Source organism: Gopherus evgoodei, chromosome 2, assembly GCF_007399415.2.
Source record: "Gopherus evgoodei ecotype Sinaloan lineage chromosome 2, rGopEvg1_v1.p, whole genome shotgun sequence".
In the NCBI taxonomy this organism is placed as follows: Eukaryota; Metazoa; Chordata; order Testudines; family Testudinidae; genus Gopherus; species Gopherus evgoodei.
In genome coordinates, this window is record NC_044323.1 from 88,053,368 (window position 1) to 88,077,898 (window position 24,531).

General features: G+C 40.5%; 1 protein-coding gene across 1 annotated transcript in view; it reads left to right on the forward strand.

The window, feature by feature from the left end:
• ITGA9 (integrin subunit alpha 9) overlaps positions 1 to 24,531 on the forward strand; it is a 299,490-nt gene that overhangs the window by 222,989 nt on the left and 51,970 nt on the right. Inside the window, exons 21-23 of the mRNA XM_030551304.1 lie at positions 48 to 137; positions 5,209 to 5,317; positions 8,309 to 8,416. Coding sequence (XP_030407164.1) covers positions 48 to 137; positions 5,209 to 5,317; positions 8,309 to 8,416 — 307 coding nt within the window. The remainder of the gene's footprint in view (positions 1 to 47; positions 138 to 5,208; positions 5,318 to 8,308; positions 8,417 to 24,531) is intronic.

A 24,531-nucleotide genomic window follows, 5' to 3' on the forward strand; every position in this document is an offset into this window, starting at 1 on the left:
CAAAGCCTGTAGGTTTACAGCATGCTTATTTTTCTTTTCTGACACAGTGGAAACCTAGAACACTCTGAATCGCTACATGACAACACTCTCACCCTGTCTGTGCCCCTGATGCATGAAGTGGACTCATCTATCACTGGGTAAGTGACCAATTATCAAATGACAAAAAATACAAATAAAATCCTAACAAGAACATGTGAATTTCATCCAACGGAAAATTACATTCTTCTCTTTGTTTATATGTGGCCAGAAAGCTGCTTTCTTCTAGACTTGTTTCCCAGACTTTGAAAACAGGACATCGTCATTCATTATCTGGGATGTATTTATTGCACCCCATCCTCTCCCAGCTAGTAACATTAGATATTTTAGTATTTGATTTAAGTTGCTGTAATTCTGTGAATGTGATGGACCTTAAAAAAAGGGGGGGGGGCAAGACTAAATGAATCAAATCTCATTCCAGAAGATGTGTCTAAAGATATGGCTGAGAATTGCCAGGCCAAAGGTTAGGGTCTAATGTTCTGGAATTCTCTGAATAATGGTGAGATCTAACTATTTGCCTTTCTATTTAATTTCATAGTCAGAACTAGCTTGTGTTTATATTTTAACCCCCATTCTCCCTGGTATGAAAGGAGTTCGAATAAAAATAGAGAGATCCACATCACTATCGAGGCTGAAATACTTATAATATACTGGACAACTGTGCCTCTGTAGATAAATTCATGGAGGATAGGTCCATCAATGGCTATTAGCCAGGATGGGCCGGGATGGTGTCCCTAGCCTCTATTTGCCAGAAGCTGAGAGTGGGCGAAAGGAGATGGATCACTTGATGATTACCTGTTCTGTTCGTTTCCTTGGGGGCACCTGGCCATTGTCAGAAGACAGGATACTGGGCTAGGTGGACGTTTGGTCGGACCCAGTATAGCCATTCTTATGTTCTTATGTCCCTCTCTACTGGCTGGACCTCATAAAGAGCTATAAACTTATGGGCCTGGTCCTTTAGCACTGCCATTTGAGGCTGAACCTTTTAGATCCAGAGATTCCAGGTTCAATCCCAGGAGGCCACCTAGGCAGTAACTGACTCAGAATTAGGTCATCCAGACACCAACGAGGAATAATGACGTATGTTGAGCTAATGAGGTTTACATATACTGCCCACTTGGGGAAGTACATCCTGAGCATCAGAGGTCTGCAGAACTTCAAGCCCCGTACTAGCCACCATTTGTAACAACCTCCTGAATGGATTCTTTGTGGTGACTGAATCCAGGCAGCATGAGCATCTACTGCCTGAGCTAAGGGTCATGGCACTACTATACCACTAGTAAAGGACAAAGACATACTTAGCCACTGTTACAAGTTGAAAAAATAGATACCTGTGCTTATTTGAATTCAATGTGTGAGTTAGAAGAGGATGTGGGTAAACCTTTAGATTCATGGCCGAATCTGGGTTTGACCATTTAGGCCTGTATTTCTGTCACACTGCACAGGAATAAAGTCACACAACTCCCATTAGCGCACAGAGTTGTCATGCATGTTGAAGATGTGGGTGAGCCTACTCAGACAAAAGAAGAATGCCATCAGACCTCAACATAAATCTCAACCTCTTTGGAGGCGTGAAAAAGTCTGGCTAACCTTTTTCATTCATTTTAATTTTTTAACGTCTGCATTTACAGGCTCCAAACCAGATTTTGTGCCAAAATACTACAAAAAAGACTATCCCCATAGTATTTCTATCCCTACGGGAAGGAGTACATGCTGGAAATTTTGAGAGAGAGCCTGTTCTCACCATGTTTCTGGCCCAGGTTTTGCAGACCCCCAGTAGTTCAGATGTGTGTTTATTTGACTTGATCCTCTGGACTTGTTAAGGTTTGCCCATGACTAACAAGTACAAAAATTTCCAGATACTGAAAATATAACACTTAGCAGTACTGAGAAAAAACCTTGTATTTAAATAATGGAGTCAAATATGTCTGCATGGAAATCAGTCTACATTTAAACTTTAATCCAGTGAATCTCTTGCTCCTTGATGAAACTGATGATTCTCAAGCACAGAAGAGTTTCATCTATTATTCTAGGACTGCTGTTTTCTCCCTGTTAGTGAACAAAGATTCTAAACATTCCAAAAAGTTTGACGCAACTTGGGCTTCTTTCCTTCTCTTCATAATATCTCATTTAAAAGACAAGTCTTGAAAACCCCACCTAACTGATTATATGGATTACTTTCTTCATTCAAGTACGTTAGGTGTAGCTAACTCCAGAGCATGAGAACACCTTGTCTGGTTACCAGGACTGAGTTTACTGATGGTTTCATCAGTGGAGATAAAGTTCTGAGGCATGATAACATTAGTGATGCTCTATTTTGGACACCATATTTTTAAAGAATATTTTTATTTATTATTAAGGATCTGAGTCCATGATAGAGATCCTTGGCCCTGCTCGTATGCTACATAAAGGGATGGAGTGGCATAAATAGGCCCTAAAAGCTCCATATCCAGCTGGGAGAGGACTCTCCTGGCACGGGCACTATAGAAGACAGCAGTAAGGCTGCCTTCTGAAGACTCTCTCATGAGCCCCAGCATAGGAGGCATGCTGGGGCAGGAGGGCATGTCAGATGCAGCTCTTTGGAAATTCTGAGTACTACTGCCACCTGTATAGTAACCTGGGGAAGCTGTTGTAACTTAGTTTCCCAGGGCTGTCTTAAATTACACCAAGAACCTTTTCTGCCCCTGGAACATCCTAGGATTAGGAGGGCATTTTGGGAGGATTAGCCCCATCTCCCCCCTGGGTTGTGAGTTTTGTACTGTGTCTTAGTCCTTCTGGTAAAACAGTGTTGTGTTTTACACTGTGATAAGAGCTTGAGATTGACATTCAGGAGTCCTGGCTTCTATTCCCAGCTCTGCCACTGACTTGCTGTGTGACCATGGGCAAGTCACTACATCTTTCCTGTGCCTCAGTCTCAAAATGGAGATTACAACCCCATAGTTGTTGAAAAGTGTAATTAATTAATGTTCATAAAGTACCATGGAAACCATAGACAGAAACCCATACGTAAGTGAAAATTATTGTTATTAAAACAGCTTTCTCAGATTAATTTAACGTTAAACTTGCCTTGTTTTCAGCAAAGAATTAGAAAGGTCTGTAGGACTGGGACAATAGCAAGTGACATTTTAACCTAAGTCTTTTGTTGCCATTTTAACAAGAAACACTTGTTGTATTAAACGTTGATAAGTAAAGCTGAATGAGTAATTCATAACCAGTAATTGATCAGACAGTTTTAGGGCCTCAGTGGAGATACAATGGCATAAAACTAGAGTCTCTTTTTCTGTTGGAAACTATGCAGGAGCAATTCCTTTAATTTCTTCTGTGAATTAATTTTTTTTTCCAAAATTATGCTGATTAGGACAGATCCTCTCAATTGTTGTAGAGCAGTATAGCTCTACTGTACTTCATGGAATTATGCTGCTTTACACCAGCGGAAGATCTGGCCTATTGTATGTTTTTTTAAACCTTTGTGGGCTAAATGCAAAAAGTATTTGACATTCCAGGAGGGATCCAGTGGACATAGTGTACTTAGATTTCCAGAAAGCCTTTGACAAGGTCCCTCACCAAAGGCTCTTATGTAAATTAAGCTGTCATGGGATAAAAGGGAAGGTCCTTTCATGGATTGAGAACTGGTTAAAAGACAGGGAACAAAGGAATTAATGGTAAATTCTCAGAATGGAGAGGGGTAACTAGTGGTGTTCCCCAAGGGTCAGTCCTAGGACCAATTCTATTCAACTTATTCATAAATGATCTGGAGAAAGGGGTAAAAAGCAAGGTGGCAAAGTTTTCAGATGATACTAAACTGCTCGAGATAGTTAAGACCAAAGCAGACAGTGAAGAACTTCAAGAAGATCTCACAAAACTAAGTTATTGGGCAACAAAATGGCAAATTAAATTTAATGTGGATAAATGTAAAATAATGCACATTGGAAAAAATAACCCCAACTATACATACAATATGATGGCGGCTAATTTAGCTACAGCGAATAAGGAAAAAGATCTTTGAGTCATCGTGGATAGGTCTCTGAAGACATGCACGCAGTGTGCAAAGGCGGTCAAAAAAGCAAACAGGATGTTAGGAATCATTAAAAAGGGGATAGAGAATAAGAAGGAGAATATATTGTTGCCCTTATATAAATCCATGGTACACTCACATCTTGAATACTGCGTACAGATGTGGTCTCCTCATCTCAGAAAAGATATACTGGTACTAGAAAAGTTCAGAGAAGGGCAACTAAAATGATTAGGGTTTGGAACGGGTCCCATATAAGGAGAGATTAAAGAGGCTAGGACTTTTCAGCTTGGAAAAGAGGAGACTAAAGGGGGATATGATAGAGGTATATAAAGTAATGAGTGATGTGGAGAAAGTAGATAAGGAAAAGTTATTTACTTATTCCTATTATACAAGAGCTAGGGGCCTTCAAATGAAATTAATGGACAGCAGGTTTAAAACAAATAAAAGGAAGTTCTTCTTCACACAGCGCAGAGTCAACTTGTGGAACTCCTTGCCTGAGGAAGTTGTGAAAACTAGGACTATAACAATGTTTAAAAGAGAACTGGATAAATGCATGGAGGTCAAGTCCATTAATGGCTATTAGCTGGGATGGGTAAGGAATGGTGTCCCTAGCCTGTTTGTCAGAGGATGGAGATGGATGGCAGGAGAGAGTTCAGTTGATCATTACCTGTTAGGTTCACTCCCTCTGGGGCACCTGACATTGGACACTGTCGGTAGACAGCATACTGGGCTGAATGGACCTTTGGTCTGACCCAGTACAGCCATTCTTATGTTCTCAGAGCTCTGAGAGTCTGGAAAGAAAGATTTCAGTTCCCAATGTGAAAGGACCAGGGCATGGACAAGAAGTTTTGTCGTAGGCATGGGGAAGAAGGGACAGATTTTAGATATGATGTTAAAAATGTCTCATATTATGACTGGGAATAGCAGAAAAAAGAGCCAGTTCAGGATCCATTAAGGTTGTATTTGTCTGACCTACTGCTGAGAATAAAACAAAGTATAGACAATAGGATGGGAAGGGAAGGGAAGGGCTCCCTTGAGTCACCTCTCTTAACTCTCTGTACCAAGCTGTATGAACTCTGCACTGCACTTTCAATCCACACATGTATCTCACATTGAAGACAGATGGAGATGACTGAATTCATGTCTTAACCTTTCAGAACTGTCTCCCCGACTTCCTTTTTCTATGGAGGGTCTGTGGAAGCATCCAATTTTGTTCAGCTGGAGAATTATGAATGTCTTTTTCAGCCTCTCAACTTCACTCTTCAGGTAAAGTTGATCCACCTTTACACTTCTTCTCTTGACAGCACATTTTTTTGTGGGGAGATTGGTGCACGTTTCCTTATCTCAGAACAGTGTATCATACATACATTTTAGGATGCTGTATTCACAGTGGACTAAAGTAGTCTCTAGGGATGGTGTTTTTCCTTATCTTCATGTATTATTAAAAGATTTAGATATAGGGCATCGCAGTTTCATGGGCAGGGAGCTGCCATTGTTTGGTCTGGTCTTTTTTTTTCCCTTTCATCACATGCAGAGTGAACAGCTCTGTTCATTCAAGTGTCACATCTCAGATCCAGTCCCAAGATTCCAAAGGGAAGAGCCATTATTTTCAGTGGCGTTACGGTTAAACAGAAGGATAGGCAGCATTCATTCATGAGGCCGAGCAAGTACCCTCTCAAAAGAATCAAGGCTTGTTGCATGTAAATGTCAACACTACGAGGTACACAGTGCTCCCTACTACAGAATAGTGCAAAGAATGGTCCAGAACTGTGCAGCTTGTTTGTGTCTGTGTGGGATAGTGTGACCAGATGTCCCAATTTTATAGACACAGTCCTGATATTTGGGGCTTTGTCTTATATAGGTGTCTATTATCCCCCACCCCCGTCCCGATTTTTCACCCTTGCTATCTGGTCACCCTAATGCAGGAGTTTAACAACAAAGGGTAGAGGTGAGAAGGGTTCATTTTAAATACGTCACACAGGATCTCAAAATTACCTGTGCACGTCTATGGGATCATCCTTTTCATGTGGATGATGTAGCTTCCTGGTGCAGTGTAACCTGTGGGATGCATGTTAAAACAAGATTTTTTTATGGGACCAAAAAGAACTCATCTCACTACCATCACTGTGTTTCATAGTTATCTTTACAAATCCTTTTTGACCACTAGATGGAAGTAGGGGATGACAAATCATACAGATATGGGAGGGTGGGGGATCATTTATAGAATATTGTAAACAATAGCTTTTCATTTTCCCTTCTTTCCACTGTTCTCCTAGGCATCATGCCAGTTAGCTCATAATGGGTAACACATGTCTCCATCTAGGGGCAGGCTATAGTCCAGAGCAGTTAAGCCCCTCCTGTCATGCACTGCCCGTAGCTATTTATTAAAAAGGAGTAAAAGCTGGGTGTTCAAACTGGGATTTCAGGATGTTAAAGCTCTTGTGAACCAGACTTCTAGTGCCTGTGACTCTCAATTTATTCTTGAGGATTTGTAGTTTTTCCATAGTCATTTATTGGTTAGAAAACAGATTAAGACCAGATGTACTGATATTTTGACTAGATGATTACTTTCAATAAAAGAAAATTATATAAAGTATAGGGATAGAATTTATACATTGATAATATATCCCTCCTTCCCTTCGATCTCTCTCACGCAAACAAAAGTTGCAATATAAGAGAGTTTTCAGATAGAGATTGAAAATGATACTATAACAAGTCACAGATCTGCCCTCCAGTAAAGTGGTAAACCTCAGATTGTGTGCGTGCGTGCGTGCGTGTGTGTGTGTGTGTGAGAGAGAGAGAGAGAGAGAGAGAGAGAGGGTAGGGTTTCATAATGGGTAAAGCATGGTTTGTATCACAATTTGTTTAGCTGTGTTTAATGATTTTCCCACTATTTATTAAATTTTTCCAGATGGAGAAAAGTAACATTTTCTCAACAGAAAAAAGATGAATTGCTAAAAATACATAAGGTTTGGGGCGATTTTGTATGTGAAAATCTGCAATGAGTCAAATGTTTTGTTGTGAATAATATGTTGTGTAATCCGAATACCTTTTATTCATGAACTGTTTTTCCTTATCATGGTGGGATTATCCATTTTTTAAATTTCTAATTTGTTACATTAGGCTCACATTTCATGCAGTATTTGTTCTGCTCCACTGTAGTTGGAGCCCGCTCTCCTTTCTTGTGCCTCAGGGCTTTTGTAAAGACTTGGCATTCTGCACCAGTCCCCTTTATGATTCATGCATTCCTCAAAATATATACAATGCCTCAAGAAAGAAGACTTGATATTTTAATATTTATAGTTCCTTGGACTCACAACAATGCTGGTGTGGATCACTATATATTTAGACAAAGAAATCTCAACATAGCTGAACGTTTTTAATTGGATTGTTTAATATTTTGATTATGTAAACTTTTATCTGTGTGTGTGTATTAGCGATGGTCAGAAAATGTTTTTTCCTTCCCCATGAAAAATGTAGACAACATATTTTAAAAACTGAATTTTTTCATGGATATCTTTGAGGTTTTTGGGGGGAGGAAAAAAGTTTTGTGTTTTATACCTGAAACTTTTCAGTTTGGGGCTGGAAACTCTTTGGTATTACAGTGAAAAGTCAACATGTTTCCATGAAAAAACTTTGTTTTGTTGAACCCCCCCAAATCTTGAACTGAATTAAGGTTGCTCAAGTGCATTTCCTATCAACACAGTCAGTAAACCCAGAATTCCAGTAGTCATGTTCATCATTCCATTTTGGTTTGTGCTCGTTAAGAAAAACACACACAAAATATAATGCAATGGTTACCATAATGGAAAAGAACAACACTGGTAGGAAAAGCAATGCTTTTTTCATTCTTCTAGACAGCATTATTGAAGCATTCAAAATGTAATCATTGACCGTGTCTCCACATAATGGACAAAAGCCACATGTAATTTATGTTGGTAACTGGCTTTTTAATTACTTGCCATTGTATGTCAATGCTGTTCACTGTATAGTGCACACTGTGGGTGAAAATACTAAATGTCAAAAGAGCAAAAATTAAACTAACCCCTGCTGCAGTATCCTGTGCTTTATATAACAGTTCTTAGTGAAGACTGAAAAAATTAGGGACATGAGTGAAATTTGGAAATATATCTGTAATCCATGTTCACTCTAAGTAAGTGTGTAAAGTCAATGAAGAGAATTCCAGTTCTGCAATAATTTTATATTCGTGATCTTTAATATATGTACCTGTATTTATACATATTTTCAAACTTCAAGGTTTACAACACTGGACCAAGCACACTCCCCGAATCTTTTGTTGACATTTTGTTTCCTAACCGCCTCTCTGCCAGTGGGGCTGAAACTTTTCACATTCAGCAGATGATGGTGAGTACTTTGTAATGTTTCTTCAAGTGGTGAAACTCCCAGTTTTTCTCACTTAAGTAAGATCGAACGTTAACTGTATTCTGATTTAAATAGTTTGCTCTCTAGTGGAGTCTGATATAAAGCCAATCCATGTTCATTTACATCAGTTTTCTGTACAATCACCTTTAAATAGGAAACTTAAAACTGAATATAACATTTATATCATATTATACCTCATCATTAACACAAACAGGGTTTTTGACTGGTTGCTTACAAATGTTAGTAGCCTGATGATTGAATAAAAAAAAATTCTGTGTCTGCCACCAAGAAAACCACCCCATGACATAGGATTCACTTTTGGGGTTTGGGGTTTTTTAAAGTTTGGGTTAATATGTTAAACTGTCATGTTTTGTATTGATGAGATGTTGAAAGGAAGAGTTGGCTAGGGAGCTGATTCACTCCCCCCCGGTACAAATTCATAGTAATTGGATGTGTGTGGGAAACTGTGCAGAAAAGGCACAACACAACACCCCAACTCACAGGTAAGTCAAGAGGCTGCATGTGTGGCTGCTTTTCTAGCCTTTTGGTTGGAAAAGTAACTGCAGCCATTGCACGACCCAAATGCAGGTGTTTGTGTCATTGAAACCATACAAATGGATATTCAATGACCTCTTCTTTCGCACATAACCAACATCCCTGTACATGCCAATCAGTTTGTGGCTGGTGCAAAGCAATAGCAGGTGGAAAAGCCCACTTTGCATTGCTGCTTTGCTTGTGCCCCTTCCCCAGGCTTTTTGCCTTGAAGAGTTTGGATATTTGTAGAAGAATCTAGAAATAGGGAGGGAAGAACCAGCATCATGTTACCTGCCAGAGTTGCTTAAACTGAGCCCATCCTCCAGCCTTTGCAGGATTTTTTACCTCCCAGGCCTTTTTAATGCTTTGTTCAGCCTAGTTTAAAATGCAGAAGACAGTCCAGACTCAGTGTCACATTGCTCACTCTGTGCAATATGGCATTTGTCTTTTGGCATTTACAGGTTTATGCCCGTAAACTTTAATACTTGCTCCTCAAGGGACTGAGTTATGGGTGCCAGGGCAGATGGTAAAGTCATGAAAGCCTTTTAGAACAAAGTTCCAAACTTAGGCTTAATCCTGAGAGGTTCTGAGGTCATGCAATTCTCATAGACCTCCTGGATTCTTATGATTAGGCTCCGTGATGTGTTGGAAATGTAGACACTTGTTTAAAACACTAACACTCACTTTCCCTAGCTGTCTAGCAATGTCCGCTTGTGGGATTGTGGGGCATGTTTTTGCTGATACTGCTATTCTCTATATATCTGTCTAAGAAGATTATGGTATATGGCCCCCATGTAGTATTTGAGCTTCTCATAAGCATTAATGCATTTATCCTCACAAACTCTCAGGGAGGTAGGGAAGTGTTTTACAGATGAGGCGTTGAAGCACAGAGAGATTAAGTGATTTGCCTGACGTCACGCAGGAAGTGTATGTCAGAGCCGGGCATTGAATCTGTCTCCTAAGTCTCCAGTACCTTAAGCACAAGACCACCCTACCTCCTTGTCGAGGTTTTATTGACTGAAAAGGGAAAATTAAGCCATTGAACTTTTGAGGCATCATAGTGCAGAACAAACACCCTTTTAAAAAACAAATTATATCCAAAAGCAGCATACTGGAATGAACTCTGGAAAATGGGTCAAAAGTAGCTGCTTTGCAAAAAGGCTTTTGTAAACACATTTACCAACGATTCCGATGTTTCTGATCAGTCTGTACTTCTGGTAGCACAAACATCAGCTGATGCAGTTGTGCAGAGGAATAGTGTCTCTTTCAGAACAATGCATAGCAAAGTTATTCTTTTGCTTTCACATTCTTAGAAGTCAACATTATCAGATCTTTCAAAATGGATAGAGTTGTGATTATTAATAAGAATGTTTATAAAGTTGCGTAAACAATGTGAATAATCGGTGGTGAATTGCCAGGATTTACTCTTAAAATTCATTACATTGGCATCTTGAGTTTTGATGGCATAACAAATTTTTCTGAAATCCATTTAATACTTGTGCCTGCCTGTCAAAGTTGATTTGACCCATTTACTATACACTACAGCATAGCAGTTTATGGATGCAAGCACATAGAATAACTATGATGCACATTTGTGTTCAGTATGCATATAGAGTACAGCGTAATCTATATTGTGCCATGAGCCAATCATTCTATATTGTGTGGATTGGGTTCTTGTTCCATAATTTAGTCACAAAAATAATATGAAGAGAGTTGGATACAGCCCATTAGAACTGTCTGTGTCTACTGGAGGCATTTGTGGACAAGATTATCTCACTCCCTTTAAAACAGATAGCATGTTTCTTCTCCTGTCTGTTGCTCTGAGCTTTTTGCTTTATTGCAGAAACTCTTCTAAAAGATTTTATTTCCCAGCAATGCAGTAATGATCTCAGATACCAAAGGCTAGAATGCTCACTGCAGCTCTCTGCCTTTTACTTCCCAAATCACCCAAATAACACTATTGTTTGTCCTTGACCCCCTCCGTTGTCCTCTTTTCCCCACCCACCCAGCAAGGAAGTGCTGATAAGTGCTTCCTTCCTCATCAGCGGGTTAATTACAGTTTGGAGAAGCAAATACAGCAATAAGCAGAGGGGAAGGAGAGGAGCCTGCATTACATACTGTTCCTGTGTTTCTTGAAGAGGCAGATCGTCATAACTAGTTTGTCCATTTTAGGGATGTTAATTTCCCCACACCAGACTGTGCTAAATATATCTTGATTTCCAGTTACCATAACAAAAGGTTGTCCAAAGGTCATAAGCCAAGTCTTCCGCACAGAGAATAAGCATTTGTGCAGAAGTAAAATGTTTGTTAGGAAACTGTGTCTACTCTCTTATGTGGTCACCAAGCCAGAGGATTATTGCTGATAGAACAAATAGACTTTTGTATAGTTTGTCTGAGACTACTGTATAACCCCAGACAGAGATGCACTAATGAATGGATTGCAGGAGAATTCATCTTAGGCAAACATTTATGCAGTTTATATTGCATTGCCTGACTGCACAAAAAGACTAAGATGAATGCAATAAGACAATTCCAGAGTCTGACTGTCTTTAGGAAATTCTGAAAAACCTTCCTCTTCCAAAAGGCTTTTCCACCACTAGAATGGAACTCACAATATTCCTACTCCTAACCCCCCAATCAATCAGCCTGAAATAAATCAACCTAAACAATAAAGCCAAAACCAAAATTAGAATTGTACTAAAAGTAAAATATCAAAGCCTTGAATTCTAACTGAGCAGAGTTTTTACCCCAAAAAGGGAGACATACCAAGGATTCCCATGAAGTCCATTTGGGGCATTACTCTTGCTATTTACTTTATGTGGAAGGTGCTCAGAGACTACAGTGATGGATGGTAGTATCAAACCCTAAGGTAGATAAATAGAAAGCATTTAATAATACTTTGTACTTATGTAGCACATGGCTTTCAAAGATCTCAAAATAACTTACAAACATTGTGTCTCAACTCCCCTGCAAGAGTGCGTATGTATCATACAGGTGGCCACACACAGCTAGAGAATAGCTTGTTCCAAATCATGCAGATTAGGGGTAGAGTTAACAGAACTCTGGAATTCTCCCAGGCCCCAGCTATAGCCACTAGCTTACATACTTTCCTACAAAAGAAAACATTGCTTAATAAACGTGTGGCTTTTGGTTTTAAACTGAAGTAATAAAGATCTTCCAGCAAATTTGTAGGAGTGGAATAGAGAGCTAGTCTGACTTGTCAACCAACAAGCCTTCATCTGTATGGATGGTCACATGGATGTCTGTACCAAATTAACCATGAGATTTCCTGAAGTGATTGTTAAATTAACAGTCGTGGATTACTCTGATCAGGCGGCTCTATGGAGCTGGATCACATTGCTCGTTTCATATTTATTTTATTTTTAGGAAAAGTATGTATGCTTGTGAAAGTCAAGAAAATAACAGTTGGAAAATGAGTTTGTCTGTTTAAACTGGAAGCCAAATCTGGTGCAGGCAGAACCTTCATCCACAGGGACCATGCTTTGTAGGATTGCCAGATTTTTCAGTCTCCATTCAAGCGAGTCCTAGAATCAAAGCAGACTTGTTTTAAACTGGAGTGAGCTGTATGCATGTTTTTGGATTTCTGGGACGATCTAAGTGTTATGAGCAACATGCAGGCCAACAAAATCATGTACTTAAAGAGCCTGTTTGGTTGGACTAAAATTTTGACTATGAAAAGTACTATTATTGTTATTACTCAGATTGAGGCCTAGCATATAGTAAGAGACAGTCCCTGCCCAAAGAGCTTGTAATCTAAATAGACAAGACAGAGCGTGAGAAAAAGAAATTCCTATGATCCCCAGTATACAAATAAGGAACTGAGATACAGAGAGATTAAATGATTTACCCAAATGAACTGAACCCAGATCTCCTGAGTCCTGGTCCAGCGGTTTAACTGCAAGATTGTTCTTCCTCTCGACTTCCTTATTCATTTCTGATATGCAGTTCCCTTTGCCCTTCAACAGGGACAGATAAAAAGCCCATACTGATTAAAAGAACAACAGGCAAAATTACAAAAAATCTTTGAGGGGTTTCCCCGTGGTTGCAACTTCATTTCACAGAAATTTTTAGTGTTCTGTGATTAGGTGAAACCTGTATCATACCATTAGAAGAAAATGGATGTATTTAGGGTTAAAAAAATAGAGCAAATTAATTGGGAAAGAAATTAATAAATATTGTATTCCAAGATAGCATATTAATTTAGCAACAAAAATATTCATTTCAGCATTATACTCCTCATGGAAGAGTGAAACACAAAAACTCAAGTGGAATAAATCCCAGGGTCACAGGTCTTTGCTGGTTGATGCCAGGTTACTTTTTAAAATCCCTTTTTGTACAGTGTATTGCTTGCTTCCTTGCCTTTGTCAAGGCATAAGTCAGGCAAGGCCCAGAACACTCAAAAGGGAGGAGTTAAATGTATTCACTCATCCCATGAAGAGTCCTAAGCAGGTTCAGACTTTTCTTCATTTGCCCTGTGAAAAGAAATTTTAGAATTCTAGAAACTTAAACATAGTCATGGTCTCTGATGTTGATCTTGGACTTGCTCCCATTCTCTGTCAAGGATCTAAGGTTTGGCAGCCTCACTGCAGATGTTCAAAATCTCAAGTGATAGGAGAATATTAGAGCATCTTTACTTAAAGTGGTTGTGCATATCTGAATGCTGCATTAGGAATATGAGTAGACTGTTAGGATATGTTACTGGACACCGCACCTAGATAGAGTAACAGAACTCTCTCATATGATCCCCATGCAGAAAACCTCTTGTTTGTTGGCAGCCAATTGAAGATTTGTTTAGTTTCTTTTCTTTAAAATTTCCAGACTTGGCTCTGACTATATGCACACAGCGAGAGAATGCCAGGACATAAATGTCACTGATAATACTCTGGGTAGCTCATTGTCATCATGGCAGCTATTTACTCTGAAGCTACTGGCCATCATTGAGATGAGATTTGTATATGGAAATTTCAGATTTACACCAAGGTTTAATTTGGTCCATTGTACTGATCATCTCTTCCGCAGCTAGCTTATTGCAATGAATGCTGCACATGCACACATATTTTTCCTTCCTCTCTGGTTCCTCGAAATCACACGGGTCTATGTCCATAATGGAAGAGGTTATTCACTCAAGGGAGTATATTGCACAATAGTTTGTTGGCCCTTTAATTTAGTGGAGGAGTATAGCATGCCTGCCCTGTATAACCTGTTTTAGACCAGCCAGGAGGGGTTCTGTGAGTGCATGTTGTATTTATAGTCATCCCACAAGACAGGCATATTATGTCTTCCTCTGAGCCTGGCCCTTATGTGTTAGGGAGGAGGATCCCAAAGGTGACTCATAAAGGAGTGTGTTCCTACCGTCAGCATGAGGAGCAGAAGTATGTGTCAGTACTGAAGCAGGTTCTCTCAGGGTATTTGGGTGGCCCAGATGAGATCTATTTCTCTGGTGTCAAGTATCAGAGGGTAGCCGTGTTAGTCTGGATCTGTAAAAGCAGCAAAGAATCCTGTGGCACCTTATAGACTAACAGACGTTTTGAAGCATGAGCTTTCGTGGGTGAATACCCACTTCCTCAGATGCATGTGACATGCATCTGAGGAAGTGGGTATTCACCCACGAAAGCTCATGCTTCAAAACGTCTGTTAGTCTATAAGGTGCCACAGGATTCTTTGCTGATTTCTCTGGTGGAATGTCCTTGTTCGATGAAGGCAGTTTTAAGTATGCTAAAATGTGTATTCTGAACTTTCCCCTTGGAGCATATTCTGTGATATCTGAGTGCCTGGATGTAGATAACAGATTTCTTGGAGTGTTTGGGGTGATTACTGGATCTGTGAAGGTAGATGTGGTGATTCATGCGTTTTTTTGCAGATAGTTGTCTGTAAGGTTCCATTGTGAAGTTGATTGCGGTGTCTAGGAAGTTGAAGCTGGTGTGGGAGAGTTGTAAAGAGAATTTGATGGATGGGTGGTGGTTGTTGAAATAGTGGTGGAAATCTATGAGGGAGTTTAGGTAGTCTGTTCATAGGATGAAATTATCATTGATTTAACTCAGAACTATCTCTGGTTTCATGGTGCATTTGTCCAGAAATATTTCTTGACATTTTGGTTTACTGGGAGAATCTGAATAGTTGTTTACCAGCATACAGTGTTGGTCAGATTTGCATTGGATGCAGAAAACAACTCTTGCATACAGTGCTCGGTAGTGCTTTAAGTAGAGAGTGGAGATGGATGTTTGCCTTAAAAAGTTCTCCATGACTCTTAGTGTTAATTTTGAAATGAAATCCCTTTGAATGCGTTTCCTACCCTTGTTGTTCATTTTGTCCAAACACTCTAGTGGATGAGATTGCTGACAGAATATTCGTGGAGGCAGCATATTTTAAGTGAATATTGGCTAAAGAAGTTTTGTGTGGAAAATACATTTTGAATTTATAAATATAAGTACTGACACCAAAAAGGCTGATTACTGTGAATCATACTTATCCAAACAAGGAACTGGAATGAACCATATAACCTATGTATTCAATCAAAACACATTACCAAAGTTCAGATTGTGAGTATTGAATATTCACAACAAACCTGCAAACTGCTATTGGTCAGTTTATAGACAGAAAAAGAAGTGACATTTATCAATCACTACAATTTTTTCAACAGACTTTACTCATGACCTAAAGATATTGAGATAGTTTGGTATTCTGATTAACACCTTGGGTCAGTTACACTGTGGTTGTTTTCTCTCTGGAAAGAATGGCACCTTTGTGGCTGTAGAAATACATGGAATCCCAGAGCCTTGGTAAAGGGAGCTGATTTGCTTCTTCCTATGTGTGGATTTAGATTTCACTCAGAAGCAGGGGCGGCTCTAGGTATTTTGCCGCCCCAAGCATGGCAGGCAGCTGCCTTTGGCGGCATGCCTGCAGGAGGTCCCCAGTCCCGCGGATTCGGCAGCACGCCTGCGGGAGGTCAGCCAGTCCCGTGGCTTCGGTGTACCCGCTGCTGAACTGCTGTCAAATCCGAGGGACCGGGGACCTCCCGCAGGCAAGCTGCCAAAGGCAACCTGACTGCTGCCCTCGCAGGGACCGGCAGGGCGCCCCCCGCAGCTTGCCACCCCAGGCACGCGCTTGGAGCACTGGTGTCTGGAGCCACTGCTGCTCAGAAGGAAGCAAGAAGTCTTATCACGTGAGCTAGATGTATGCACCAGCCTTTTTCAGATGCATGATGGAAACAGAAGGCTGTGAATATATCATGGCAATCAGGAGTTTTACTGAGGCCTGGTGAAGAACGTATAAGAGACTTTTTGTAAGCTTCTTGGCCAGGGAATTCACTCCTGAAGAATTACTGAATCACAAGAGGACAGAGTCAACGTTTTTTGTTTGTTTCAGGGAGTGTGAGAATAATATCCTTTTCCCCATTTTTCTGTTGGTAGAGCTTTAACATGCCAAAAATAGTAGGGAAGGAAACTTGAAATGAATAATTCTTTTAACATAAAAGTTTCCTGTAAGTTTTGATTTATGAGTCAACCTTTTATCTGCAAATAATTTGCTATAGTGTCAACTAGTTTGACGAGATTTGGGATGGATGTATGTTTTGCAACTAAAAGTAGGGAAGTGGCTCATAAGGTGATTGTGTAAATTAAGTTCCTCCTTGTTTGGCTGGATAGGGTTAAATGCCTGTGCCTGAATAGGAACAAGAGGGTCGTGTTAGATGGCTGTCCTAACTGTTGAAATCCAATCTTGTGAGAATGTCCTGAGTCCATAAAATGAAACTATTATCAGGTAGTGTTGAACAATCCTGACAGTGTAAGGTGAAAGTTTTAGGAGGTTCTCTCTCTCTTTCTGATAGAAAGAAATAAAAACTTAAAAACACTGCAGGTTAAGAAGGATCAGCTTTTTGTTTAATCTAGGCAGAAAGGTAGCGCAGTGAGTTATCGATTCCATGAATACTGAGTCCAAGTCAGGACATAAAGAAACTCTGTATAGTGATAGTAGGCACTATAGACTATGCTGCTTGGTCTGAAAGCTAGAAAGCCAGGGGAGAACTACAGGGTCTTACTGTCTGTCCTGTAGCCAATATAGAGTCCTTACCATGGAGGCCTGTCTCTTCTCTGTTGCATAAAAATGCTATAGGTAGATTTCTAGGTCTTTCAGGGAAAACCAAAGACCTGTTTAAATATAACTCAGTGACATTTGGTTCAGCTGCTCAGAAATCAGGAAAGTTGCACAACAGAGACTCTCTTTGTTCTTGCAAAGCTCCTCTAGTTTATCAGATATTGATCTCTCCTTTCACAGCACTGCTAAAAATTTCCCAGTGGTGCTTGGAAACATTCTGAGGTGCTCTAAATCCTTGCAGATTGAGAGTTCTGAGCGTGCCCTAGAAGTGACCTTTTCAGACTCCATAAGGAAACCAGTTTTTCTGCTTTGTTTTCAGAGCCTTTTGCTGATCACCCAGCCAAGTAATAACATTAACAAAGCAGGTTTAAAAAACACTGTGGGCTTTTATGCAAGTTAGGAAAGGGATTGATTCGAGTTGGGTAGGAGCTGGGACGAAGGGGAGGTTTATAAAGGAAGAGTCAGCTCCTAGCTTGCAGGTTATAGAAGAAGCTCTCTAAAAGAAATATACCTTAAACTTTGTTCAACATGATATGGTGATTGGACTTCTTACAGTACATAAGAGGAAGGAAGAACGTAAATGTCAGTGCTTTCCTCATGGATTTCAGCGGCTAAAGACTCGTGTGTGTATATATATATAGCATGTGAATGTTAGGTGTAAACTGTCCTTTTGGTTGCCATGTATGGCATTGCTCAGTTGTAGGCCTAAACTTCGTGTGGGCAGTAAAAATAAATCAAACTAATGCTCACTGCTGCTTCTCTCTGTTTATGTAATGGTGCCCTCTGTCTCAGTAGGAAACCTTTCTCGTGTGAGAGTCACGGACTTTAAATCTGAATATTTTTGCTATTCTTGCTCAACTAGACATGTGGCGTCAGTTCTTGGATTAAATACTTCTGTGGGTGGCTGCTTAGTATTTGCAAGCAAATGTCAGGGCTAAATCCTGCCCTGGCCAGAGCAGTGAGAGGCAGCAGAAAAGCTGCCCAGTGCCTCAGCTGCTACAGGATTCCTCAAAGTGGGTTGAGGGAACAGAAGTCCAAGTGTGCACTTAATTGCCTTTCTGAGTAGGAGCGAACGTGTCCCAAGCAAGCACTTGCTGCTTGACAGTAACATGCCCAGTAGTTAGCTGAGGATGGCTGGACTTGCTTTTTAACCCATAAGACCATTGTGATAGCAAGGCCCACCTCTTAGCACATCTTACGCACTACCAACTGCGTCTGTTCTAATTAGGGCTGGGCAAATGATTGGTTTTTAGATTTGCTGTCGGTTCAGGGAAGAAAAAATAGGTTCAGCTTAAACCAAATTAGATACCTCTGAAAAATTTCAATGAACCAAAAATATCAACAGAACTTCACTTTTGGGGCAAATGAAACATTTTGTTCATCAATCCATTTAGTGTCAGGACACTTGTTGATGTATTCACAAAACATCTTGAGGAGCAGGCGGTGATGCCCATCTTCCAGTAGTAGCACATTAGTTAGAGCACTCCCCTGGGATGTTAGAGATGTGGGTTCAGTTCTCCTTCTGCCTAATATGGGGACAGGATTTGAACATGGGTTTCCCATGCTATAGGAGAGAGCCCCAACCCCTGTGCTATAAGGTAGTCTGTGATGGGTCTCAGTCTTTCCTGTTGAAGCTGTTCTGCTTTGCATAAAATACTTTGATAGTCATTGGGACACACACCCCACCACTCCCATGGTCTGAAAAGTTTTGCTCAGATCTAGTTCTAACGTTTACAGAGGATGAACAGGATCCTCTGTCAGTCTTTCTTCCTTTTCCCACTTCCTGGAACCCTAGAACAGAAGATGGGTGGATTTACCTAAAAGAGAAGGGTGATTGTGGTATGGTGACAGGAGGTTGATTGCCAGTATCCATTGTTTAGCCATTTATTAACCAGTAAAGTGACTAAAACTGTAGGAACATTTCAATATGTGGGGTTGGGGAGAAGGGTATATAAGTGAAATGTAATAATAGGCTACATTGGCTCTTATTTCAAATCTTATAACCTGTTATACACCTTCAATAGTTAGACCGTAAAAATAATGGCCAGGTAATATAATTTGATGAAGCTCCATTGACTTAAGCTGAGGATTGGGCCACATTACTTTTGGCGAGTGTGGTAGAATGAATGAGTCTTAAGGATTCATCTCTCTGACTGGTGGTCAGAAAGGTTTATTTGCATGCAGTTTGAGCCAGCTGATGTATATCAGCATAACTCTATTGAATTCAGTGGCAATTTATGCCATTTGTGGATTTAGCCCTTTAACTATTAGCTGAATAAGTAGTACTCAAACCTACAATAGAATTTTACTGTCGGAATTAATTGTGTGTTTGTAGAATCTCCATATAGTAATTTAACTTTGCAACTTTTAATCACTATTAAAGGACAATGTTTGAGTTCTTAGATTACCCCTTTGTCTTTAGCAACATTGCTGTCATTGTGTTGGTTGAATTCTTCCAGGGTTAATTTTTTTTATCCTTTTCTGTTGTTTCAGAAGTTCCTAATTTATTACGAGAATCAACAGACTGTTTTGATTCAACATATTTCATTATCTATGAATATTAAACATTTTTGGCAAGTACAACAAGTGCTAAGATAACATGCTTACATAGCTTATTTTTCTATTATATATAGCCTGACCTGGTCTGGAATTTTTTTGTACTCTTTAGATCTGAACATGTATGACTTTTTCAGTTAACCACTCATATCAGTTTGTCTATATAAAATTAACACCAATTATGAATGAGTTGCGACACTTCCATGAAACAATTTTCCCCGATACTAACATACAAATTCTGCTTTACATTTCAGACAAATGAAAGGGGATCTGTTATTTCTTATTTAATTTGCAGACTTCAGCCTTTTGTTACGCAGGCATACATAAAGTAACTTAAAATGGTAAAAAATAAAGGTACATAGAAGCTATCTGGCAGCAATTTCAAGAGGGAAGGTTTGGCCATAGTCACCGGAGCCAGGATACCCTGAGGCTTATGAGGAAAGCCTCCGTTTTAGAGATGAACAGTATTAACTATTTTGTGAAACAACTGACGTATGTTCAGACTACAAGTGTGTTTTCTGAACCTCTATAACTTGTCATTCAGAACATTTTATGACTCTTGATGTTTCCCTGAACTTGCTGAACTATATTCCCCCACAATCACTCAAATGTGGATTTGGTTCCATCATAGACATTCAAGGCCCGATTCTCCTTTTTATCTTCGAGCGCAATGAAGCTACCTCTGTTTGCCATCAGTGTAAGTCAGAGGGGAATCAGGCTTTTGGAAGGGGTCTGGGATTTTTGCTTTACCCTTTAGGTTTGACATAATGATGAATTTCTTTACAGGGACTGGAGGCTGTTCCCGAGATGATAAAATGGGCTGGAGATCTGTATTTGCTTGCCAGGTTTCGTTTGTAACATGTTGTCATAACATTTTTTCCCAGATCTGGACCTTAGCGTCCGAAATATGGGTGTTAGCATGAAAACCTCCAAGCTTAGTTACCAGCTTGGACCTGGTATCGCTGCCACCAGCTAGGAATTATACAATGCCTAACTCTCTGTGGTCTCCCCAAAACCTTCCCTGGGGGACCCCCAGACTCAGATGCCTTAAGTCTTACAACAAAGGTAGATAACCCCCTCCCCTTGTCTCCTTGTTACTTCCTCCCAGGCTCCCCTCCCTGGACGGCCCTAGGAGATTCCCTGCTTCCAGTCCTGGAAACACAAGTACTGAGAGATCTAATCTCTCTTCCCCCTCACCCAGAGGGTATGCAAAGTCAGGCTTAGTAAATCTAACACAAAGAGATTTTCCCCCTGACTTCTTCCTCCCACCAATTCCCTGGTGAGCTGCAGACTCAATTCCCTGGAGTCCCCACTAAAGAAAAACTCCAACAGGTCTTAAAAAGAAAGCTTTATATAAAAAGAAAGAAAAAGGACATGAAATGGTCTCTGTATAGGGTGACAATATACAGGGTCAATTGCTTAAAGAAAATGAATAAACAGCCTTATCCAAAAAGAATACACTCCAGCAACTACACATGTAAATACAAAAAAACCCAATATAAACCTATTGTCTTACTATCCTTGTACTTACAACTTGGAAACAGAAGATTAGAAAGCCAGGAGATAGAAAAATCACTCTCAGAGCCGAGAGGGTCTGACCCAAGACAAAGAACAAAGAAGTCACACCCAAAACTTCCCTCCACCCAGATTTGAAAAAGTCTTGTTTCCTGATTGGTCCTCTGGTCAGGTGTTTGGTTTCCTTTGTTACCCCTTTACAGGTAAAAGAACATTAACCCTTAGCTATCTGTTTATGACACGTGTGCACTAAGTGTGGTATTAGTACTGAGCTGATTATTTCTAGCAGGGAGAGCAGACTTATGCTGGGCTGGACATGGTGTCAGGCTTCTTCCTCTGTCCCATTCCCCCATGGGCCTTTCCCCATATGCATACACTTAAGCTCCCACCTCGAAGCCAGAGTATCATTCCTGCTTCCCTACCTGTGGTCCCTAGTTGATCTCCCCAGCTCCCTCTTTGGAAAGTTGCACATCACCTCCACCTCCTAGTGTGCCAGCCCATGCAAGCTAGCCTTGATAACATGTGAAACCGCATATGGCTTTTAAAGCATAGTAAACTGTCCAGCTTAAAGTCTAGAAGGGATATGAGCTTTAAAATGAACAGTTTAGCATGCGTTAAAGTCAGGCTACGTCTTCACTACCCACTGTATCGGCGGATAGCAATCGATTTCTCGGGGATTGATATATCGAGTCTCATCTAGACGCGATATATCGATCCCCGAACACGCTTATATCAATTCCGGAACTCCACCAACCTGAACGGAGTTGCGGACTCGACATGGGGAGCCGCAGACATCGATCCTGCGCCATGAGGACGGTGAGTAACTCGATCTTAGATACTTCGACTTCAGCTAAGTTATTCACGTAGCTGAAGTTGCGTATCTGAGATCAATTTTCGCCCGTACTGTAGACCAGCCCTCAGTTCAGTCTGGACTTTTAAATTGTCAGTTAGCAGGTGTTACCTAACACATGCTAACATCACGTCTTTAAATCCTTACCTAGGCAAGGCCAACAACAGGTGAGGGGAAGAATTACTGCATCTGGGAGTGTGGGAGGAGTCACAGAAAGGCAGAGGTGGATGTTGTGGTTACTCTGAGGTGGGGGGATCTGACCATACAAAGTGAGAGTGCCAGATGAGGTGCCACGTATTTTACTTCTCCTAGGCAAACCCTGGATTAGACCCAGATTAGAAACCGGCTCTTCATTTGGACAGAGGTTCTCAAACTGGGGGTTGGGATCCCTCAGGGGGTCGCAAGGTCATTACATAGGGGGTCGCGAGTTGTCAACCTCCACCCCAAACCCCGCTTGCCTGTAGCACTTATAATGGTGTTAAATATATAAAAAAAGTATTTTTAATTTATAAGGGGGGGTCGCACTCAGACGCTTGTGATGTGAAAGGGGTCTCCAGTAAAAAAGTTTGAGATCCAATGGTATAGGAGCTACTTATTTAAAATGTCTGGACTGAAGTAGCAGTTCAAACTCTAATTTTGTTGTCTCTGTTACCCATTCTTGCTTTGCTAGATGGGGAATAACATTCACATTTCACTGGTACCATCTTCTACCATTCCAAGTGCTTTCATAATCCCCAACATGTGTGGAAAACTTGGAAAGGATGAGCCCCATTTAAGAAATTAAATCAGTGCACCAGTTCCACACAATGATATTAAATATCCTACCTATTTTTGAAGCATATGTTGTGTATATGCAGTGTATCTGAGTTGTTACATCCAGAACTGTTTGACCCCATAAGTGACTTTATTTTTGTTAAGGATGGTGCAATTTGATATGACTAACATACATTGCTACTTTATGCCTTTGCTCCACGAGACAGTTCAAATATTCAAAGACTGTTAAAGAAATCCTATGGGAATTTCTTCCTCTGTTGCAAATACAGCATTCTTGAAGAATGAAGTAATCCAAATTTTTTCTTCCATGGTTACATCCCCTCTCTGAGGAGCTGTGTGGTTTGTGCTGACAACAAAATGCTGGCAGAAATACCCACCAAATAAACTGTCATTTAAATGTTGTCTATCAAACATGTTTATGGGCTCTCTAATGGAGCAACCAGTTCTAATAAGTTTACAATGCTAGAGACTGACCTGTCATTCATGGTATGCCATTTATAAATGGAAGTGCTGGAATAAGGGACGCTTGGCTTTTCTAGCTGCTTCTTCATTAGTAGTAGTAATAGAACTCTTGTGGCAGTGCCTTGAGGCTCCAATCGAGGACTAGAATAATGCGCAACACTATTTAAAGTCTGATAGAGTTCTTGTCATATGCATGTTCACACCTGTATACATATTCATATATATGAGCATGTGCATGTATATAGTAATATATGTACAAAAAATGTATACACGCATACCCTCTAGTGATTTTGGACGCTTCAGTTTGTAGGTGCCCGAGTTGAGAAGCTGAGATCCTTTAAAGGGGATTATTTCAGAAAGTGTTCAGTGCCCACTCTTTGAAAATCAGGCCTTTTTAATATGTGTTAAGCGGGGCACCACTCACTCTTGAAAATCTTGGAGAGGCAGAGGCATGCATGCGCATTGAAGAATGCCAGTCAGAGATGAACAACATTTGTAATAGTTTTCATCACTCTGGTGCATTCACCCTTCATCTTATGGCTGAGTAAACTTAAAAGTCCATTTGCAAGTAAAATTGGGAAAGAATAACAGACACATTACATTAGTCATAGTTCAAGTTTGCAGTTTAGAAAAATGTTTTTCTAATGGTTAGCTATCACTCTTCTGTCAGACAGGGCCGGCTCCAGGTCCCAGCGCACCAAGCGCATGCTTGGGGCGGCATGCCGCGGGGGGCGCTCTGCCGGCTGCCGGGAGGGCGGCAGGTGGCTCCAGTGGACCTCCCGCAGGCGTCCCTGCAGAGGGTCCCCTGGTCCCACGGCTCCGGTGGAGCATCCGCAGGCACGCCTGCGGGAAGTCCACCGGAGCCATGGGACCGGCAAGCGGCAGAGCGCTCCCTGCGGCGTGCCGCCGTGCTTGGGGTGGCGAAATGGCTAGAGCCGGCCCTGCTGTCAGAGAATAGTCCTGCAATAAACCTCATAAGATTTTGGATCTTGTTGGAGAAAATGTTGCTTTGTTCTTGGTGTATCTCTCATTTTGAAAGAAATGTCTATTGTGGTAAAACACATAAGTAGATCTCGTTGGACAATGATTTCTTTTTCCCTTAAAATTTTTTGATGCAAATAATTTTTAGCTGTTGAAAAATTTCTTCAATTTTTTTTTCAGATTTTAATTAGAAAAACAACACCCCTTTCCCTACAAAAAAATCAGTTCAAAACTGAAAGCCCAGAGCTGGAATTTTTGTGAATTTCCATTTCACCAAAAAAAAAAATTTGACAATTTTTTTTCCATCCACACA